This window comes from Lygodium microphyllum, chromosome 16 (assembly GCF_053477565.2).
Source record: "Lygodium microphyllum isolate KBCC chromosome 16, Lygodium_microphyllum_v1.1.10, whole genome shotgun sequence".
Lineage (NCBI taxonomy): Eukaryota > Viridiplantae > Streptophyta > Polypodiopsida > Schizaeales > Lygodiaceae > Lygodium > Lygodium microphyllum.
This window is the reverse complement of record NC_141150.1, coordinates 30,231,746-30,252,823: the sequence shown is the minus strand read 5'-3', so window position 1 is coordinate 30,252,823 and position 21,078 is coordinate 30,231,746. Positions and strand designations below refer to the sequence as shown.

Sequence of the window (21,078 nt, the reverse complement as noted above, 5' to 3'; positions counted from 1 at the left end):
AACAATAGAAGGAATACCCAACTCATCATCAATGCTCTGTTTTGAGCCACTGGATTCACCATCCACATAAGAGTGACCTGCGAAGAATGTGAACCACTGCTAGAGGACGCTCCAGGTCCACTAATATTTTGTGACTGCTGCTGTGAATTCTGTGCAGCATTACCATTTTGTGCATCTACATCATCAATCACATTTACTGGTTTATACCAGCTACTCATCTCATCAAAAACAACATCTCTGCTCACTGTAAACTTACGAGTAGAAGGGTTATAGCATCTATACCCTTTTTGCTGTAGAGAGTAACCAATAAAGATGCAATTCTCAGCTTTTGGATCCAACTTGGATCTCAACTCATCTGGCACATGTACATAGGTAATGCAACCAAAAATTTTCAAATGAGAAATATCTGGTTTCCTACCAGTATACCTCTCCTCTGGAGTCATTCCATGTATTGCTGCAGTGGGAGTCCTGTTCATTATGTAGACTGCTGTAGCAACTGCTTCAGCCCAATAAAAATCTGGCAAGTCTTTTTCATTGAGCATGGCACGAGATACCTCTCCAATATGCCTGTTTTTCCTTTCTGCAATTCCATTTTGTTGTGGGGTATGACTGCATGAATATTGCTGCTTTATGCCATGCTCCTGCAGGAACCTTGCAAACTCATTTGAGAGGTACTCTCCCCCTCCATCTGACCTTAGGCATTTTATTTGCAGGCCTGTTTCTTTTTCAACCATAGCTTTAAGGGTTTTGAAATGCCCAAAAACTTCAATTTTCTTTTTCATAAACTACACCCAAACTTTTCTGCTATAGTCATCAATAAAAGTGACAAAATAATGACAGCCTCCAAGAGATGCAGCTTTAGTAGTCCACACATCAGAGTGGATTAATTCCAATGGCTTCTCACTCTCTTGAACATGTCTAGGAAATGGTTTCCTTGCCTGTTTTCCAAACTGACAGGCTTCACGTACCTTATGCATTTCTGCAACCTTGAATTTAGGCAAACCTGCAACAATATTTTGGGCCTGCATTGATTTAAGTCGCTGTACATTAACATGACCAATATGTTTATGCCAGATATCAATATCTGCAACTACACCGGTCCCATGTGCAAACATTGCTGCACTCAATTCAAACATGTCTGCATCCAATGTAAACATTCTGCCCTTCTTCTTTCCTTTTGCTATCAAGCTACCTTTATTTTTCATATCCTCAACAAAGCATCCATGAGGATTAAATCTGACCTGCAAGCCCTGCTCAACCATTTGACCAATAGAAACCAGATTCTTGGTGATATTCGGGACATGAAATACATCGGACAGGTATTTCTTTTTCCCATCCTGCATAGACAAAGGAAATTTTCCAATCTGCATAATAGGATGTGCAGTATCATCACCAGTCTCCACAAATCCTGGTTTTTCCATTTTTCTTGCATCCTCCATCCATTCTGCATGACCTGTCATGTGGTTTGATGCACCTGAGTCAACATTCCATACATCATTGCTTTCTTCTGCACTTGTCACAGAATTGTTCATGTGCTGCACCATAAACAAGTGCTCATTTCTGTCATCACCCTGTCTACTAGAAGATGCATAATTCCCTTGTTGCAGTTTTCCATTCATGATGTCATTTTGCTTTTTATAGCAGTCTTTAGCCATATGACCCATTTTACCACAGTAGTAGCATTCAACATTACTGTTTGCATTTTGGCCTCTTTGCCATCCACCACGACCTCTTTGGCTCCCCCTGCCTCTAGAGTTACCACGTCCTCCTCCATAGGACTGGTTTTCTTGAGTTTGCTGCATATTGTGATTTCTACCACGGCCTCCATATCGGCCTCCTCTACCTCTACCTCTACCTCTTCCAGCATTTGAGTAGAAGACAACTTCTTTTGAAGTTCCTCCTGAAGAAGATGCACCACCATTTCTCTGCTCCTCAAAAATTAGAAGATCAATCAACTCCTCAAAATCAGGAAATCTTTCACGGACGGAAATGGATGTTTCGAACTCTGCATAATCCTTTCCCAAACCATTCAAGGTCACAGAAACTAAATCATCATCTTCCACTGGCGACCCAATGGAAGCAAGTGCATCTACAATCTTCTTCACCTTCATGTGGTAGTCATTGATGCTCATATTTTCTCTTTGCACATTATGCAACTCTTGCTTGAGCTGCATTTTTCTGGCTTGCGTATTTGTGCTATACATTTTTGACAAAGTATCCCCTGCCTCCTTTGGCATACTTGCATCTTGAATATGCACAATCATAGAGTCTGAAATGCTGATAGACAGCCAGTACATAACTTTCCTGGCTCTCTCATGCCATGCTTTAAATGCCTGCATTTGCTGTTGATTGGGAACATCAGGAAGAACTGGTTCTTCTTAATTTCCTGCAACAAATTCCCAATATCCTTTTCCCATAAGAAAATTCGTCATTCTAAACTTCCATGCTTGGAAGTTGTTCTTGTCAAGCTTTTCAGTGACAATCTGTGAGAGAGAATCAGACGCCATTACAGAACACTGTAAAAAATTATGTCACTGCAAAGAACACAGCTTCAGCCTCACAAAAGCAAGTCTGCAAAACTGGTGAAAGTGGTATTTGACCACATAGTCACTTCCTAGTGACGATTTTGCATCAACAGGCAACATGGATGATTCTGTAACTCCCAATGTCTCTGCGCACAAGCATACGATGCAATTTCTACAGTAACTTTTCACCAACCTGTAGACCAGTGGCTGCACAGAATAAAACTGGGCCTTTTCTTGAGTGCGCGCAGAAAACTTCCGCCTCTAAAACAGGCCCCGAAATGGCCTCAAATAAAAAAAAACAAGGTCGCCAAGGGCTAAAGCCCTTGCCCGCAGCATATACTGCCCTCTTGCTTCACCGCGAAGGGCGTCTCAACCTGATACAATGCACTCCTTCACTTTCCGGCTGTGCTACCTGCAGAGATCTGCTCCCAAAACAGAAAATGAAAGCAACACTGCTCCTCTTACAAGAACACCGCGAGCTTGGCTTGCTTTCTTGAGCTCCTTACCACGAACAAGGCTCTGATACCATGTCAAGATTGTGGGAGAGAAGGAAGGAGTCTCACTTGAAGCTTTCTTGCTTGCACAATGGGGGAATACACACAAGGGTGGAGGCTGAAAACAGTTTTCCTCTTCTTAGTTGTGTAAGCCAAAAGAACTCTCATACAAAGAAATAGAAGAACCCTATATATGGGTCTCAAACCAAACTCAACTAACTAAGGTGGCATACTAACCGAGCCACGAACTAGAGTAGATAAGGATAGCTATCATCTAGCTATTATTCATGGGTGGTGTACCAACCGCATCTGCAACTGACAAGTCGGTGACATAAATACACAACGGTCACCCTGGCGTATCACGAGTGAAGCTCAATATCTCAACACCCATTTGCAAAATCTCAGTGGGAAAAGAAGGACATGATGCTGAAGGAACTTCTATGGAAATTCGAGGGGAAAGAGAGAATGCATAATATCTATTGGGAGTGTATTACCACTGAAATTACTGATGGGGGCCTTGGTCTTGAACCCATAAAGGACAAGGCTGAAAGGATGCTCTTCGAACTGGCTCTACAGTTAGAATCTAACGAGCCTTGGGCCATTATCATCAAAGGTGTTATTATGATGGCCAGAATTGGTGGTGACAAGGGATTGAATCTTGGCTGGGAAGATAGGATTCTTGCAGTTGGGTGTAAGGTGAAGTTCAAAGGCTACCCCACTGTCCACAAATTGCTTGAGGTGTGGAGAAAGCAGCTTAGATTGCTTGACTGGCAGGAAGGCGACTCAAGAAAAGGTGACACATCATTGTTGCAGTCCATCTGGACTTCTCCTTATGCCTATAAAAAGAAGGAAATCCCAGAGGAGATCACAGATAGAACAAAGAAGGCTTTGACCTCTAAAGGTGTGGCTAGATGGGAACACACCTAGAACCAATAGGCGTGCAACGTCATGGACAAGGAGGACATACATCTAAAGTTGAGACTCACTCAAGGTGAATTTGATTTGCTCTAGCACATGATTGATGAAGTTAAAGACTACTGGCTGACAGGTGCTAAGGTTGGCCCCAAAAAGGCTTTGATGTGTCTTGGTAACCACAAAGGGAAACAAGCAAGGAAGATGAGGAAGAGGAGGGATTTTGTCAAAGCCAACATGACCATTGCCTCCAAGGTTGTAAAGGAGTGGAAGGATCAATATCCTAACACCTCCCCCCAAGTGTGGAAGGTCAGATTAAAGAGGGCTTTAAAGGGCTCTCCTAGTAGAAGGCTGAACCTACTATTGTGGAGGATTGTTGCAAAGAAACTCCCTACAAGAGATAAAGTGGCAAAATTCAAGGATTGCACCTCACTGTGTGCTCTATGCTACACTCATACTGAGACGAACAACCATCTCTTTTGGTTCTGCATAACTACCAGAGGGGCTTGAAAAAGCATGAAAGAATGGATGAAGCTATCACAATTCAATGAGGGCATAGGAATGAGAGCTGCACTCCTAAGCGATCTAGGGAAAATTGATGAAGAGACTATCAAAGTGTGGAATATCATAAGGGCTGTTGTTTTGTCCACACTTTGGAAGAATAGAAATAGTGTGGTGATGAAGAAGGAAGGGCCTCTTAGCAAAGAAGTTCTAGTCAATATATGTAAAGAGGATACTCTTGCTTTATTAGGTAGACTTAGAAAAAAGAGACGTGTTCAAGGTAGCCTTTCATAGGCTCACTAAGTGTAGATAAGCATGTGGCAGTGCCTATCCATCTCTAGATGTTTTTTCATTCTCAATAAATAAACTGCGCATTATTAATTTTTTTTAAAAGGGGAAGGGGGATTAGTTGTGCAAGCTAAGAGGGAGCCACGTAGGTTGGAAAAGGCAAAGGTCGGGCTGCCACGTGGGCGGCCTTTTCCTGAGAGAGAGAGAGACCCAAGGTGGCGCATTTGGTCTGTTTCTTCATTCATTCATTACTAATCGTATAGGCTAGCTATCGTGCAGCCCTCTGAAACCCAACACATGGTCTTCCTCTGCATACCTCCCTCCCTCCCTCCCTCCCTCTCTCTCTCTCTCTCTCTCTCTCTCTCCATCCATATTCTATAAGCAGATATCAGATCATCTTGTTATTGCTAACCTCCCCTTCTCACTCTATATATAGCATCCATCATCACCTCCTCTCCTCCAGAACATGTTGCACCTTGCTAGCCCAGTGTCAGCATCGCACGCCAGTATATTTCTGTCTAAGCAGGCTGCTTCTTCTTCCTCGTCCTCCTCATCCTACCCCTCCTCCTTTAGCTTTGCATTGTGCCATAGTCGCTCCTCCCGCCCTCGCCTGCTCGTCTCTGCGGCCTACGACTCCGGCTCCCCGCCAGATAATAGCATGAGCAGCACCAGCTCCTCCTACTCGTCTTCTAATTCCATGGCCTCCCGCCCTGCCAAATTCGATGCCGCCTCCCTCCAAAATGGCCTCAAGCACCTGAATGTCTCCAATGGTAATGCCCGTGCCGAGGAGGAAGACACCCCCCGCTTAGGCTCACACGGGAAGCCCCTCCACACCAACCTGGCTGGAATTGCTGTTACTGATGATGATAACAGGTATTTGTACTGTTTTGTGACGTTAGTCGTAATTACATGGGGATTTCTGCATGTAGCTATGAAGTCAATATACTGACTGTAACTTGTCTCAGTGATTAATAGTGCAATGAGGTGCACCTCATTTGCAGTCCTTGTGAATCTCTCTGATTATCTCACATGTTTCCACTTGGCACGTCAGGATTTGTAAAACATAACTAATATACATCTGTCACTCCGATAATACTTCCATCTGTTTTTACTAATTGCATGCATGCTTGCAAGCAGCTCCCCTGGCATGCATTTTTGAAGAGAGATCCACCTCATGATCTTATAAGTTTTATGCATCCCTGACATCATTTTCTTAGATCTGTCTAAAGGTACCCCTAATATAACATTGCTGAAATCTGTCTAAAGGCTGTCTAACGGCTAGCTGCATGGTTTTCAGTAGTTGGTTGTATTAATATAAATATTTTGGCAATAGCACACTACGCTGAATTTATATCTACTGCAAAGGTATATTGCTCAAATCTCTGTGCTTGATGACCTAATGTTATACTACTTTTTACGCGCCTAACTGCAAATTGCACAGTTATATTCTTGTACTGCGCCCCAGCCTGATGTACTAATCATGTTGGATTGTTGTCTGATGCAGTGTGACCATTGGTGAGTGTGGCACACTGGTATTTGAGGATGTGTACATGTTTGAGAAGCAAGCCCACTTCAACAGAGAGAGGGTTCCAGAGAGGGTGGTTCATGCCAAAGGAGCAGGTGCTCATGGCTACTTTGAAGTCACGAAGTAAGTGTGCATGCATGGCATGAAAGGGATGCAAAGGGGTAATGCATCCTGTGGGCTTTCCTTTAGTTGGCTTTAATGTGTAAGCATGTCCGGATGCAGTACTTTTCGCCCCCAATCCAGTTTAGAAGTCTTATCTTCATTTGTTTAGTTATATGAGTTCTGCATTTCACTACATGTGCTTTAGTTATTAATCTGGATTCCTATCCAGTCTGGCTTACCTGAAGGATGTCCGGATGCAGTAATTTTCTCTCCCAATCCAGTTTAGAAGTCTTATCTTCATTTGTTTAGTTATATGAGTTCTGCATTTCACTACATGTGCTTTAGTTATTAATCTGGATTTCTCTCCAGTCTGGCTTACCTGAAGGATGGTTAGATATCTCCACTTCTTTGTAGTTTTGAGAACTTAGCTATCTACACTTTTTTGTAGTTTTGAGTTATACTGTAAGCAGAAGCATGATGTCATATATGTCCTCACTCAAATATGCGAGGAGTTCCTTATGTGGGGAGGCTCATGTAAGTACCATGTTTGTGATGATTGCAGGGATGTCACTGATTTGTGCAAAGCAAAGTTTCTAAGTGAAGTCGGAAAGAGGACTCCTATCTTTGGTAGATTTTCAACTGTCTCAGGGGAGTCTGGCTACCCAGACACAGCTCGCGATCCTCGAGGGTTCTCCATAAAGTTCTACACAGAGGAGGGTATTTGGGACATGGTAGGGAACAACACACCGGTGTTCTTTGTCAGGGATGCATTGAAATTCCCTGACTTTATTCACTCCCAGAAGAGGAACCCACAGACTCACATGAAAGATCCAAATGCATACTGGGACTTTCTGAGCCTCGTTCCTGAGTCTGTCCACCAGGTATGATCTAGTATCAAGGTGCTGTGCATGAGCCAAACAGGCCATATGTGGCGTGACAGTTTTGAAAAAGGGCGGTTTGCATGAATCCCAACTATCTTCTGCATTTTAGTACTTCGTTTGGATAAATAGTGAGGGCACAGACATTGTTTGTGGGATGTCAGGTTTTGATCACATTTTCTCCGCGTGGAGTACCAGATGGTTTTCGCCACATGAATGGGTATGGATCTCATACTTTCAAGTGGGTGAATGCTGAAGGAAAGGCCAGCTGGGTGAAGTTTCATTTCAAGTCTGAGCAGGGAGTCAAGAGCTTGACACATAAGGAAGCTATTAAAATTGCAGGAATAAATCCGGATTATGCCATTGAGGATCTCTTCCAAAACATTCAGAATGGGAAGTTCCCATCCTGGACTTTTTCGGTTCAAGTGATGCCTCTAGAGGATGCGGCCAACTACAAATGGGATCCATTTGACCTTACAAAGGTGTATTATATTTTTCTTGCGACCTTACGATTTAGCTGTATTTTAGTTCAAGGTGCATAGACTACGGCTACCAGTGTAGTTTAGGCATAATTTGTACATTATCATCAGTGCTCATATGTAAAGCATAGATTGTACTTGGCAGCTACTTTTAGCTTAGACTACTGTCATTTGATAAATATCTGAAACACAGCTGCTTACTACAAGAAAGGTTCCAGCTCAGTAATGGCTGCTTACCACAGGAAAGATTCTAGCTCAGTAATGGTCTCCAATATGTGTGCTAAAACGTTTTCTTTCATTCTGCTGCTTGTGCTTGCAGGTGTGGCCACACAAGGACTATCCTTTGAGAGAAGTTGGGAAACTTGTCCTGAACCGCAACCCAACAAACTATTTTGCTGAAGTGGAGCAATCATCATTCTCTCCTGCTCACATGGTGCCAGGCATTGAGCCATCACCTGACCGGGTCCTGCAGGCACGCTTGTTTGCTTACGATGACACAGCTAGATACAGAATTGGTCCCAACTATCTTCAGGTCTGCTTGTTTTTTCTGGAATGAGATGTATTTTGCAAAGTTCTCAAGAGTTGTGACCAATTATTGGAATTTTTGGTGTCCTATGCAGATACCCATCAATAGATGCCCATTCAGGGTGCAGACCTATGCCAGTGACGGGCCAATGAATGTGACAGAGAATGGTGGCAGTCGACCGAATTATTATCCTAATTCATATGATGACTTGCCACGGCCAGATCCTCAACATTTAGATGTTCACCCTTACAAGTATGATGAGACAATTCTACAGAACGTTCTTTTTTAACGGTGAATATGTTCTCATAGTTTTGTATATGCAACCAATGTGTCTTTTCTCTGAGACCCATTGTCTCAACAGACCAGTATATTTTCCTCACCGAAGCATCAACCTACATTTGTGTATAATATTATAATACATAATCAGAATCCCCCAACTCTCTGTGTGTATGTGTGTATACACACACATATATGGTGTGTGGTTGTATCATGGATGATATCTGTACTGACCAGCATTGGGCTGCACAGTATGCATCGAAATCAGTAAATTCTACAGATCAGTTGCCTAAATACAATTTGGATAAAAGTGTGAATTGCTCTACAGATGGCATAGAAATACCAGAAGGGTTTAATCCATCAGTAAACGGCGCACATCGATCTGATGCAGGCACTCAGGAGGTGTGGTGGGTCGGCACACACCGCAACGGTGGAAGGATCAGGACGACTACGACCAGCCGCGTGCCTTGTGGCAGCTGATGTCAGAGGAGGACAAGGAACAGACAGCGAAGAACATAGCTGGCCACATCCAAGGCGCAGCTGACTTCATCATCAAGAGACAGCTGGGGGTGTTCAGGAGATGCGATGAAGAGCTTGCATCTCGTGTGGAGAAGGCCATTGAGATGAAGAAGCAAGACCCAGAGCCCTATTCCATGGTGGCTTAGCTTGGGATATAATATTAGTTCAAATATTTGAACCACATAACGGTAGCCTATCCTACCTTGCCCTTGTAACATCTCCTTGCCTAATAATATTAGATTCAACTCCAATGGCTAGTGAACTCCAAACTTAGGCCACAAATGTTAAGACAAATGCCTCTTTGAGAAATTATCTAAGAATGTACAAAGCTGGTCTTTCTAAATAATTAATGAAAACTTCAATGCTCCATTTTAACATCGACTTAGTTCTCTCTCTCCCCACTTTATCTTTTATCTTATCTTTTTTTAATTACATTTCTCTCATCTCTTTTCTCATTTGAGTGTGTTTATATGTTTGTGTGTCATTTGTTTATTTGATTTGTGTGTCTTTGTGTATACATATGCACATTTGTGTGTGCCCTTATGAGTGCATGTTCCATTTGGTGTGTCCTTATGAGTGCATGTTCTTACTAATTTCTCTCCCGTCTCATATATGTTCATGTTTCTGCATATGTGCATGTTGTGCATGTCTATGCATGTGTTTTGTTGTCTATGTGGATGTGTATGGATTTATACACATGTTTGTATGTGGTTTATAAGTGTGTCCAATTGTGTGATTTCCTTAAGTATGTAAAATGTGTCTGGGGGTTCATTATATCAATCTCATTAATGTGTATAAATCTCTTTAATAATGTGTGTTCATGGCATTTTTATATATCCCTACGTAACCTTAATAACGTGTGTTCATGGCATGTTTTATATATCCTTACGTAACCTATTTTGTGACATTTTCTTGACCTTTTTGTAACTTTTTAGTATAATTTATTTTATAAATCCCTATGTGTACACATGCTTGTATGTGGTTTATAAGTGTGTTCAATTGTGTAATTTAAGTATGTAAAATGTGTCATGGGGTGTCACTATGTATAAATCTCATTAATAACGTGTTCATGGCATGGTTTATATATCCCTACGTAACTTGTGATATTTTTTTGACCCTTAGCTTTTTACTATAATTTGTAAATCCCTTTAAGTCTATTTCATAGAAGAATTTAATAAATATTTATGTAATAGATACAAAATTGATTTTGAGGTATTATAAAAGAGTCTTAGAAGTTTTAGTGATGATAGATACAATCACATGGCCTTGAACCTCTATGTCTCCAAGATTGGGGCAAAGGTAGTCGAAGGCATGAGTGTCCAAGTGTGTTTTGATTCATGGATCTCAAAATATAGCAACAACAATTTGAATGTGTTTAATGATATCTAAGTGATCTAGCAACAGTGGGGGCAATAGATTAGCTAAACAAACACAACTATTGAGTGGGTGTTTGATGATGAGTAGTTGTATGTCCTCCAACAAGAAAGGAACTAGAAGGGAAAACCTATCCCAACAACAAATGTAAGTGTAACAACTCCAAGCTAACCTCTAACAATGAAAACACAAACTTGAGTGTGTAGGCAATGATGGATGGAGTTTTTAGAGGGAATAGGTGGCATGCTAAAGTAGAAACAATACTATACTAGGGGATTTGGGAATTTTTATGCACTTTGGGAACACCTAATACTTTTATTATTTGATCACTTAAACAGTGGAGTTTACCTTAAATACTATATAAGCTATCCTTTCAAATTTCACTTTCAAATATGGATCAAGATTTAGCCACGTGATCAAATATTTATCACTTAATCGAAACAAGCACTTCGAAAACTACTAAATTCTCTAATATGGTGTTAAATTGCAAATGTAAGTGTTGAGGTAATAGACAGACAAAAAATAAGCTTGGCAACAATCAAATAGGTATGTAGGAATTGAGGAGTGTCCTAAACTAGCAAGGCACTAAGAACATGCCAATATGATGGTTGGCATAGTAGTAAGGAACGTCTGTCTTGAAGCCTCAACATGAAAACGTCATCCTGAATGGATGTGCCAAATGGAACAGGGGATGTCCCTTATCCCATCTCCAACAGCCTCCCCAACCCAAACCCCTTGTCACATTTCCTATCAGGTAGTGGTTTTTTTGTGGGTTTTTTTGGGGGGGACTTCTTCCAGGGATATTATTCACAATATGTATGCTTCATCAAAGTGTTCATTGTGATGTGTTTATATAAATATGTATTATGACATTATTCTCAATATGTATACTTCATCAAATGTTTGAAATATTTGTCTTGAACAATGCATAGTTTGTTAAATTTCAAATATCAATGAGATGTTCCCACTTGTGTTTTTGCAAGTTCACCACACTGGTGTACATTCAGACCAAGGTAATGTATATACAAATTTTAAGAAACTTTGCTCAAAATCAAAGAGCGTCATTTTGCCTCTACATGGTTTCCTATGTCTATCAAAAGCTTATTTCATGTGCATTTAATCATATTGCACCTTCCATATAGCATGGGGTTAAGAATACTTTCTTATGAAATAGAAACCCACATACAATGCATGTATACCTAATGCTCCAGGGGTCCACCTTATAGAACATGTAAGATACCATGTTCAAAAGAAAGGGTATCATATTTATCAAATTTACAGGATTATATTTACAAAAGGGATTTTTAATTTCATTTTGAAAAAAGTCATTTTAAGATTAGTAAAGTAAAAGGGTTTATTTTCATGGAAGTTACTATATGTATATCCTCTACGTGTGTTCAAGGCCTATTTATAAATATCATTATTTGAATTTTTTTTCTAAATAGAACATAACCCTTTTCTATTCACTCTATAAATAACCCCTTAATATTACACCGTTCTATATGTAATAAATGTATAAAAATTATATTTTAAAAATGCCTTATTTTAAACCCATGTGATGCACACATATATTCCTGAGTAACTTACCCGAGCGTTTATTTTAGGGTCTTATAGCATGTAAGAAAGGGTGTTTCTTAATACCTTTTAAACGGAGGTTATATATATGATATCTTATAGATGGACTCCCTGGGCACCTATGTTGCACCATAAAGTGATGATCTAGTCAAAAGTGTTTCATGAATGAGCTTTTGTAGAAGGTAGACAAAATCTTCTCAAACCCTATTGGATTAAATCTATCACAACTTTTGATTGGCTTATCCAAATCAAGCATGCTATATCTCCAAATGGAGCTCTCTTTGAGCACTTTCAATCCATATATGATTCATTTCTCTATAATTAATGTAAAAATAAAATCAATTTCAAGTTATGCCTACAAACTACATTGAAACAGAGCTCATAAATATATATATTCATGCTCCAAAAGATTTCTTGAAGAAATGAAAATCATTCCATGAGTAGTGCTAGTATAAACAGAGGTTTATTCAAAGATAATCTTTCATCCACATGGATCAAAAGGAAAGCTATCATCAAGTCCATACACTAAATAAATTTTGCTCCATAGCATCATATACATAGCCATAATTTAATAGAACAAAATTAAGAATTGCGTCAATCAATAAATATTCGAAAACCAACCTTTTATTAATTTTTGTGTTGCCATTGATGCACTCAAAAGAATAGAAGGCTAGATATGTGAAATATTCACTACATCATTTACTTCATCAACCCTTAAGTCTTTCATGTTTGTGACCATCTTATTCACTATAGTGTGATTGGTAGACATTGAAGTATCTCCATGTTGAATGGTATTGAAGGCAGGCTATATATGAGCATGTGGGTTGCTTGTTAGCATAGTAGTTACTCCTAAAGGTTTCCCAACTGGGCCTTGTTCTATTATAATCATTGGCTACCCAAATGATTTTTGTTGAATAGTAGGCTAAGTAGTAGACACAAGCTATGTAGTGGACTGCAAAGCCTATCCATAGGCAAATGATTTCTTTGTACATGAGTACTTTCTACATAATATTTGCTTGAGGTAGTTCTTCCATCTCATATGAGTCCATACTAACATGTAATGGATGGATTGATTGCTCTTTGAATGGCTGAAGTGGTTGAATTGGCTAAATGGTTGAAATGCTTCATTACAATGGTCATGCCAATGCTCATCATATTCATACCAATGCCCATGTTGCTCATACCCATGATAATGCACATGCTCAAATAAGTTATGCCCATGATAGTGCTCATGCTACTCATACCATTGAAAATCATGCTCATAGTACTCATGCCCGTGATAATTGTTAAGAAATCAAGTCATTCAATACATTTCCTCTCCTTCAATCATACTTTGATCTCTATTTACAGCCCCAAAAAGTGTATTTGTATTTTTCCTAGTGTTTGGGCACCTCCCAAGAGTGTCGGGGCACCCCCCAAGAGACTTCAATGTGTGGATGCCACCACTGAGAGAGTTGGGATACCACTCGAGACAATCTATGCCTATAAATATGACACTGACTTCCCTCATTCTACATCCCACACATTCATTCCTTCTGACACTATCACTCTCTTCAATATTCCTCTCTCCTTTTTGCATCCTCTTCATTGCCATTCACAATCGGAGAGGAGGACATTATGGATCATGGCTTCTGCATCCATCTCCACCTAGTGTTTTGGACCCTACATCATTTGGCATCAACCCTCCTCACTTGGCATCATCATCAAGCTTGCATTTGCAACAATTTCAAGCCATCTACAATATGTCACACCATCTTTATCAGCCTATTTTAGATAGTTTCTTTTTTCTTTCTTCACTCTTGAAGGGCTTGCCATTGCCTTGTTTGCAAACACTTACATGGAGAGATCTTCATAAGATATTCTTTTGTTTTCTTCTCCAGCTAGATGTCCTCGTCCTACTTGGTTGATTTAGCATGATTCAGTGATTCATCATTCATCATCATCTTCTTTTGTGTTTTCTTTAAGTTTCTTCTTCTCTCAATGTCTTCCATATACTTTGTGTTTCTACCTCTAGACCCTACTGTTTACTTGATATAGTATAAGTACATACCATTTTGTCACACTATTTTTACAATAATGCTCATACTACTCATAATATTGATCACATGGACTAATGATACCTTGCTAATGATAAAGTGCTTGAAGAAATGGTGGTTGAAATGAAGCTAAAGGTGGCTGATTACATGCCTTAAATCTTACCCTCCTCTCATGCTAAACGCAAATATTGTCAATAGAGTCTCGCTTGTGATCCCATTGAGACTATTTGACCCATCTTGTGAGCCATCTAGTCTTTTTAGATCCTATCTAGGATTTAGGGTCCTATCGGTGATAAGTAAGATATTAGATAACATTTGCACAACTAGGATTTAGGGTCCTATCGGTGATAAGTAAAGAGTCTTTTGACTCGCGGAGATGTAAACAATCAAGATCTCCGCGCCTAAGGAAAGATTGATTTGAACCTCCGTGCCATACAGCAAGCAATGGATTTGGGACCTAGAGCGTTTACCACTTCACCCTCGAGGCAATGGACCTCAGTCCACTCGCTTTGGCCCAAGGGGGGTGGATGATCCACCCTCATCTGAAAATCTATTGCTCGATTTTGAATTTCGAGTTTTGGTTAACAGCTATTAGGATTTAGGGGACTCCCCGGGATTTGGGGTCCTGGGGTCCCTCAAGAGAGATCCCGAGGGGATGGAATGGGCTGTTAGCAATCATGTTTGTCATGCCTTGTCATCTCCTGCCTGTGAGCCTCAGTCTGAGTCAGATGAGGACTTTAGGAGCTCTGACTTGTCTATCACTTGTTTTGACGGATGAGGTAGCTCATTCTAGAGCACTCAGTTTATTGCATTTCAGTACATTTTCTCCTCCAGTCGAGATTTTATGTGCATTTCCCGGGGCAGTTTCTGCATTCTTCAGCCTGCCTCACCTGCCGGACATTGTCCACCCTTTCCGGGATTTTTCTGAGCATTCCTGGCATTTTTACCAGCATTAAATGCTGGTCGGATCAGCATTAAATGCTGGTCGGACATATTTATGGCCTCAAATTTCAGGTCGGCCAGTTTTTGGATTTTTTGGCTTTTTATAGCCATTTCGCACTTGGCAGTCAGTTGTATTATCATCTTCCCTCCTTCTTTGGCAGGTGCACACTCCGACTCCGTCATCTTCCTCCGTCTTCGGTGCTGCCGTCATCATCAGCCTAATCTGGTGCTCTCACTGACGCTTCGGGCTGCGTGCAGGGACTGATCAATCCAAAGTTTTGTATCCAGCATTCATTACAGTCAGTGTAGATTTTCTTCCTTCATTTTCTGTTGTCTCTCTCTCCTCTTCTGTGTTTGTGTTCTTCTTCCATTGTGCACTCTCACATGGTATCATCACCTGACTGAGAGCACGGAGGACCTAACCTTGTGGAGAGATACCTCACCCCTCTTCTGCTCCTGCCGCCTCTTCTCCAACTGCCCAGGCGGCCCCTCCAGGTGGCCATTCTTCTTGCGTTTGCTGCAGACGACTTCTCCAAAGGCTGCCACGTCATCAAACGACCCCTCCTGCTTGTGTTTACCATTAGGTGGCCCCTCTTTCAGCTGGGCGATACATCATCAGGCTGCGTTTTGCAGATCTGGTGGTCGTTTCCACTCTTGGTGGCTCATCTCCTGCTGGCGATCCACTCCCAGGCTGCATTTTGGTGCTGGTGGCTTCTTTTCTGGTGATCTTCATCAGATATCCTTGCGTTTTGCAGCTCCAGGTGTTTGTAGGCTATCACAGCCTGTGTTTTGGTGGTTGGTGACCAGACTGTTGGTCCTACTTCGTCTTCGGCACAGTTTTCTTTGGTGTTTGGTGTTTTTAGATTGGAAGATGTCTTCTCATCAGTTTACAGGCTTTGATGACTCAGATGACGAGCTTTTGTCTCAACACTCATCTGAATGGAGGCGTGATTTCTATCACGAGGACCGTCGTCCGGAGTCTATTCCTCTTTCCCGTCCCCCTTCTATTCATGTATCTCAGCGTTCCCCTTCGAGTGGGCCGAGGATGTAGCCTTTGGTACCCCCTGTACAGGTACGCGTACTTCCTCAGCTGCCCAAAGAGGACCGGTTGGATGGCTCCAACTTTTCTCTATGGTCCTGCAAGGTGGAGTGTATCTTGGACTCCTTTGATCTTTGGGAGCTTGTTTCTGTTCCTATTCCTCGGCCGAAGGTGGATCCCGCAGATGGGACATCTATGGATCGTGCAGCCTTATGGGATCGGATTAATTCTAGAGCCAGATCTTTCCTCTTTCTGAGTTTGCAGGTTTCTGTCCTTGTTCATGTTCACATGTTGAAGGCAGCAGATGTGTGGAGAAAGCTCACATCTCTCTATCCACAGAAGACGTTTGCCCACCGGATATCTCTTGAAAAGAAGTTGCGGATGCTCGCTATTGATGATAGTCCTTCCATGAAGGACCACATCAACAGATTACAGGATATGAGGGATGAGCTTGCATCCCTCGGTCGGACGATATCTTCTGAAGACATGGCTATGATTCTTTTGACTCAGCTGCCATCGCCTCGGTTTGATATCTTCTACACGAGCCTTCTTACATCGAGGACCCGTGAGAAGCTTCTATGGGAGGAGCTATCCCCACTTGTCTTGGAGCATGACGAGCGACTCAGAGAGGTCAGTGCTAGTGGATCCGACTCCACTAGAGCCTTTGTTGCAGGTTCGGGAGGACAGAAGAAGAAGAAGACGAAGTCAAAGGCTAAGAAGAAGGACAGTTCTTTAGGCTCTGACTCACATTCAGAGAGACCAAAGTGCCCACACTGTGGGAAAGGGACACATCCCGAGGAGAAATGTTGGAAGAAGTACCCTCACCTTCATCCGGGAGCGAAGGGTGGATCTACATCGGAGCCTTCTTCTACCTCTACACCAGCTGTTACCCATGAGTCAGTGTTCCTTCATATCCATGCTTTGGAGGAGGATCCTTCTTCCGTGGCTACAGTGTCTTCTGCGCAGCCTTGGTTAGTGGACAGTGGTGCTTTTAGTCATATGACTCCTCGAGGTGATTTGTTACAGGATCTCCGTCCATCCGAGGGTTCAGTCACTGTTGGTGACATTTTATCGGTGCCTATTAGTGGTGTTGGCACATTACCTTTGTTTACCGACTCACCTTCGAGCTCCTTTTCACAGGCCCTACATGTTCCAGATTTGGGCATTCCCCTCCTCTCAGTTTATGGTCTTACGTGGCTTGGCACACGAGTGATCTTCACCGAGCATGCCGTTGTTATTGAGGATTCTCTTACAGGAGCTGTCTTATCTACAGGTTGGCAACAGAGCGGGCTTTACAGGCTCCATTCCCCTTCTTTGACGCAGGGTCCTCCGAGGAAGTCTATTGCTACACCCGTTCCCGCTTGTGCACCTTCTATTCCAAAGGTTCCTTCCCATCCCCCACCTTCTCCTTCGGTCGTTCCCTCGTACCCCCCATCCCTTTCATAGGGGGACGATCTTGGTGATGCGGCTGTGGATTCCCTGGCCCCTAGTGTTTTAGAGGGGGATTCCCAGGATCATGAGGAGCTCCTTCAGCAGCAGTCTACATTGACGGACTTCATTGAACTTGGCATTCCTCTTGCCACCCCAAGATCCGTTTCTCCCTTGGCCTTCAGCCAAATCCAGGATCTGAGAGGGGGCGTTAGTAGTCATGTTTGTCATGCCTTGTCATCTCCTGCCTGTGAGCCTCAGTGTGAGTTAGATGAGGACTTTAGGAGCTCTAACTTGTCTATCACTTTTTTTGACGGAGGAGGTAGCTCATTCTAGAGCACTCAGTTTATTTCATTTCAATGCATTTTCTCCTCCAGTCGAGATTTTATGTGCATTTCCCAGGGTAGTTTCTGCATTCTTCAGCCTGCCTCACGTGCCAGACATTGTCCACCCTTTCCAGGATTTTTCTGAGCATTCTTAGCATTTTTACCAGCATTAAATGCTGGTCGGACATATTTCTGGCCTCAAATTTCAAGTCGGCCAGTTTTTGGATTTTTTGGCTATTTATAGTCATTTCCCACTTGGCATCAGTTGTATTATCATCTTCCCTCCTTCTTTGGCAGGTGCACACTCCGACTCTGTCATCTACCTCCGTCTTCGGTGCTGTCGTCATCATCAGCCTGATTTGGTGCCCTCACTAACGCTTCGGGCTGCGTGTAGGGACTGATCAGTCCACAGCTTTGTATTCAGCATTCATTACAGTCAGTGCAGATTTTCTTCCTTCATTTTCTGCTGTCTCTCTCTCCTCCTCTGTGTTCATGTTCTTCTTCCGTTGCGCACTCTCACATGTCCACTTCTTAACCACTTGAAATTTCGAGTTCGAGTAGTGCTTCTCGTCCTAGCCCTGGCTTGCTTAGAAAAGGATTGGGAAGTAACATAGTTATTCTAGTAAGATTCGCGTACAAGAATGCTTTTTGTAAAGGGGTATTTTGCTTCTTCCAAGTGGGGTGTCACTATGAAGCAACGATGATCATATCGGGGTCAACTACCCCAAGGTCGATCATGGTGAATAGTTTAGCAAAGGTGGCAAACATGGAGCTGATTGCACAAAGTAGCATTCAATGCACTCATTTCTCTTTCCCTTTGGGTTTGAAAGTATTCATGGGTCTACATAATGCTCGTATGCATTAGTAATACTCTGGTTTGATGGGTTAGATACTCTTTTGCTTGTTCTTTACTTGTTCTTACTCTAATAGTTTTCCATTTAAGGTGTTGTCTACATGATCACCCATCAAAAAAATGACTATAGATTTTCCGCTTGAACTTCGATTACTACAATTTTTGGTTCAAATCAAAGGTGATGATGCCCTCTTTGAGGTAACTACTTAGTTCTCCATTAGAATCAAGAGAGAAAATTCTATAGCACCACCTTTATGGCTATTCAGAATAGGCATGCACCCTATTTTGACATGTGGGAGCCCTATTTTGATGTGTGAAAGCCCTACTTGAACCTATAAGTGCCATGTTTGTATCCCTTATCTCCAGAAGCTTCTTGTCAATGATCGACAAGATAATATTCACTTGTTGAACTCTGTAAAGTTTGTTTCCAAACTAGAAAATGGGGCTAGAACTACTCTCCATTGGTTTAAATCTTAAATCAAACCACCATATTTTGATCATCGAACATCTCTGGATTATGCTTCCAAGGATCTCTAGATGATTCCTATTACAAGCCAAGTAGCATAGTGATTTTGGTGTGCTTGAGACATGAAGAATACTAATCAATAAGTTGGAATCTTAGGTAATATGTCCTGAAATCAACACAATTCATGCTCAAGTTCTCTAACTTCAAATTGTTATGGACATTCCCACTCTTGGACTGAAGAACAACTGAAATTTGAAGAAAGCATGCCTATATTCAACACATTTCATGCCGAATTTTTTAATCCAAAAGCTTGTTGATAGGCTTCAAACAGCTATCAAGTTATAGTCCAATTGAGGAAAAATGATGAAGCAATGATCAAAGATAGAAAGAAAATTTTAAGAGAAGTGATCTATGTGCTACTCAACAATGTGAGTTTAGTTGTAGAATGCACCAAATCTCATGCTCCATTCCTAAACAAAATGCTGCTAGTATGGTGGTTGCTCTCTTCCAAATGATACCAAATGCCAATGTAATGAAGAAGCAATGATTTGGTAACGTTTAAAACTAAAGAATGAGAGGTTTTAGAGAAAATGACCAAAATAGATTGCACCAATTTTTAGGCTGAATATGTTGCTACCTAAAAATGATTAAAGTGGATAATAACTTCTTATAGAAATATGTCCTCTTCTTGTTCTCTTTCCACCCTTCTTGTCTTCTTCTTCATGTGCTTGTTCACACGGATACCTTTTGAGGCCTTTTCTGGATAATGCCTTGTTTCCCCTATTCATGGGTCATAAACATAAGCAACCATAGTGATGACCAATTGCCATGGTTTAGGGTAGGGTAACACAATTAATAAAAAGGTAAGTCTGCACACAAGACCAACCACTTTGGAGCATAGTGTCAACTAGATGCATGGGCAAAAATAGCATTAGCAAATTACTGGGACTGCCTTACCATAGCTAGATGGATGTAATTGCAACACATGTCCAATGAGAAGCATTCTACTATATCTGTTGGGGTTAACAAAACCTCTCTGTGCAATAATTGGGAAGAGATTGGTTAAATTAGATGCTTTGATATATTCCTTATCACATAGGAAAGTGAACGACCATAGTAGCTCGGCACATGACTATAGTTGGTCATGCGGGTGGGCTTTCATATGCAAGCAATAGCAAACACACATACTTACATCATTTATACAAAAGCAACATATTTACTGATATGATCCGAAACACATATCAATTTCCCACACATTCAAGCTCTTCTCTAGCATGCACACATATGAATATGTATCCCTATTATGCTTGTAAAAGCTTGATATACATATCAAAATGAACAACCATAAGTACTTTACCATAGACTTCAGATGTAGTAGGCCCATAAAACACAAAAAGAAAATAAGAAAACACTATTGTACATGAGAGAGAGAGAGAGATTTTAGGCTGAAAAAATAATATCAAGGTAATCATTTGTCTTAGGCATGTTACATATTGCCATAGCTCACCTAGGCTACACCTAAGTGATTAGCAATGGTATTTCACCAATGGCTATTTTTCTTTGCATGCATTGTTTACACATATAGGGAAGGATATCTCACAAGTAATCTAGAAAAACTTGAGCTATAATTGGTTAGTTGATGCCATGAGGCATATTTCATAGTGGATTCCGTGAGGTTTTTTAGTGAATTCCGTACAACTATTTATTTGTTAGGGTTTGTACACAAGGAGGATTCCTTGTGCGAGAATTTGATGGGGACGCCTATCCTTTTCGAGTGTCAAATTAAATTAATGTACTGCACGTGGGTGATTCCTCAGCGGGTGATTCCGTAAAATATATATTAAATTAATAGACGTTTATGAGTTTAGAGTGCACACTCAAATTAAAGTAAGGTTAGGAGACAGAGTTTCAACCTATTTAATTATTTTGTAGCTAAATACTACTAGGTATTCACTTTGTTGCTTTTATTTAATTATTTTTTAACAATTGTGAATGCTTCAGTTGATGTGTAGTG

The 21,078-nt window shown here is 41.2% G+C and overlaps 1 protein-coding gene across 1 annotated transcript; it reads left to right on the top strand.

Annotated features, from left to right (window-relative positions):
* Window positions 1-5,186: 5,186 nt before the first annotated feature.
* Window positions 5,187-9,387, top strand: LOC148022662 (uncharacterized). Its single transcript, XM_087695107.1, has 7 exons — window positions 5,187-5,593; window positions 6,225-6,368; window positions 6,910-7,228; window positions 7,390-7,707; window positions 8,024-8,236; window positions 8,325-8,482; window positions 8,898-9,387. Exons 1-7 carry the CDS (start codon window positions 5,187-5,189, stop codon window positions 9,169-9,171), a joined length of 1,833 nt encoding a protein of 610 aa, XP_087551233.1. The 3' UTR covers window positions 9,172-9,387.
* Window positions 9,388-21,078: the final 11,691 nt, after the last annotated feature.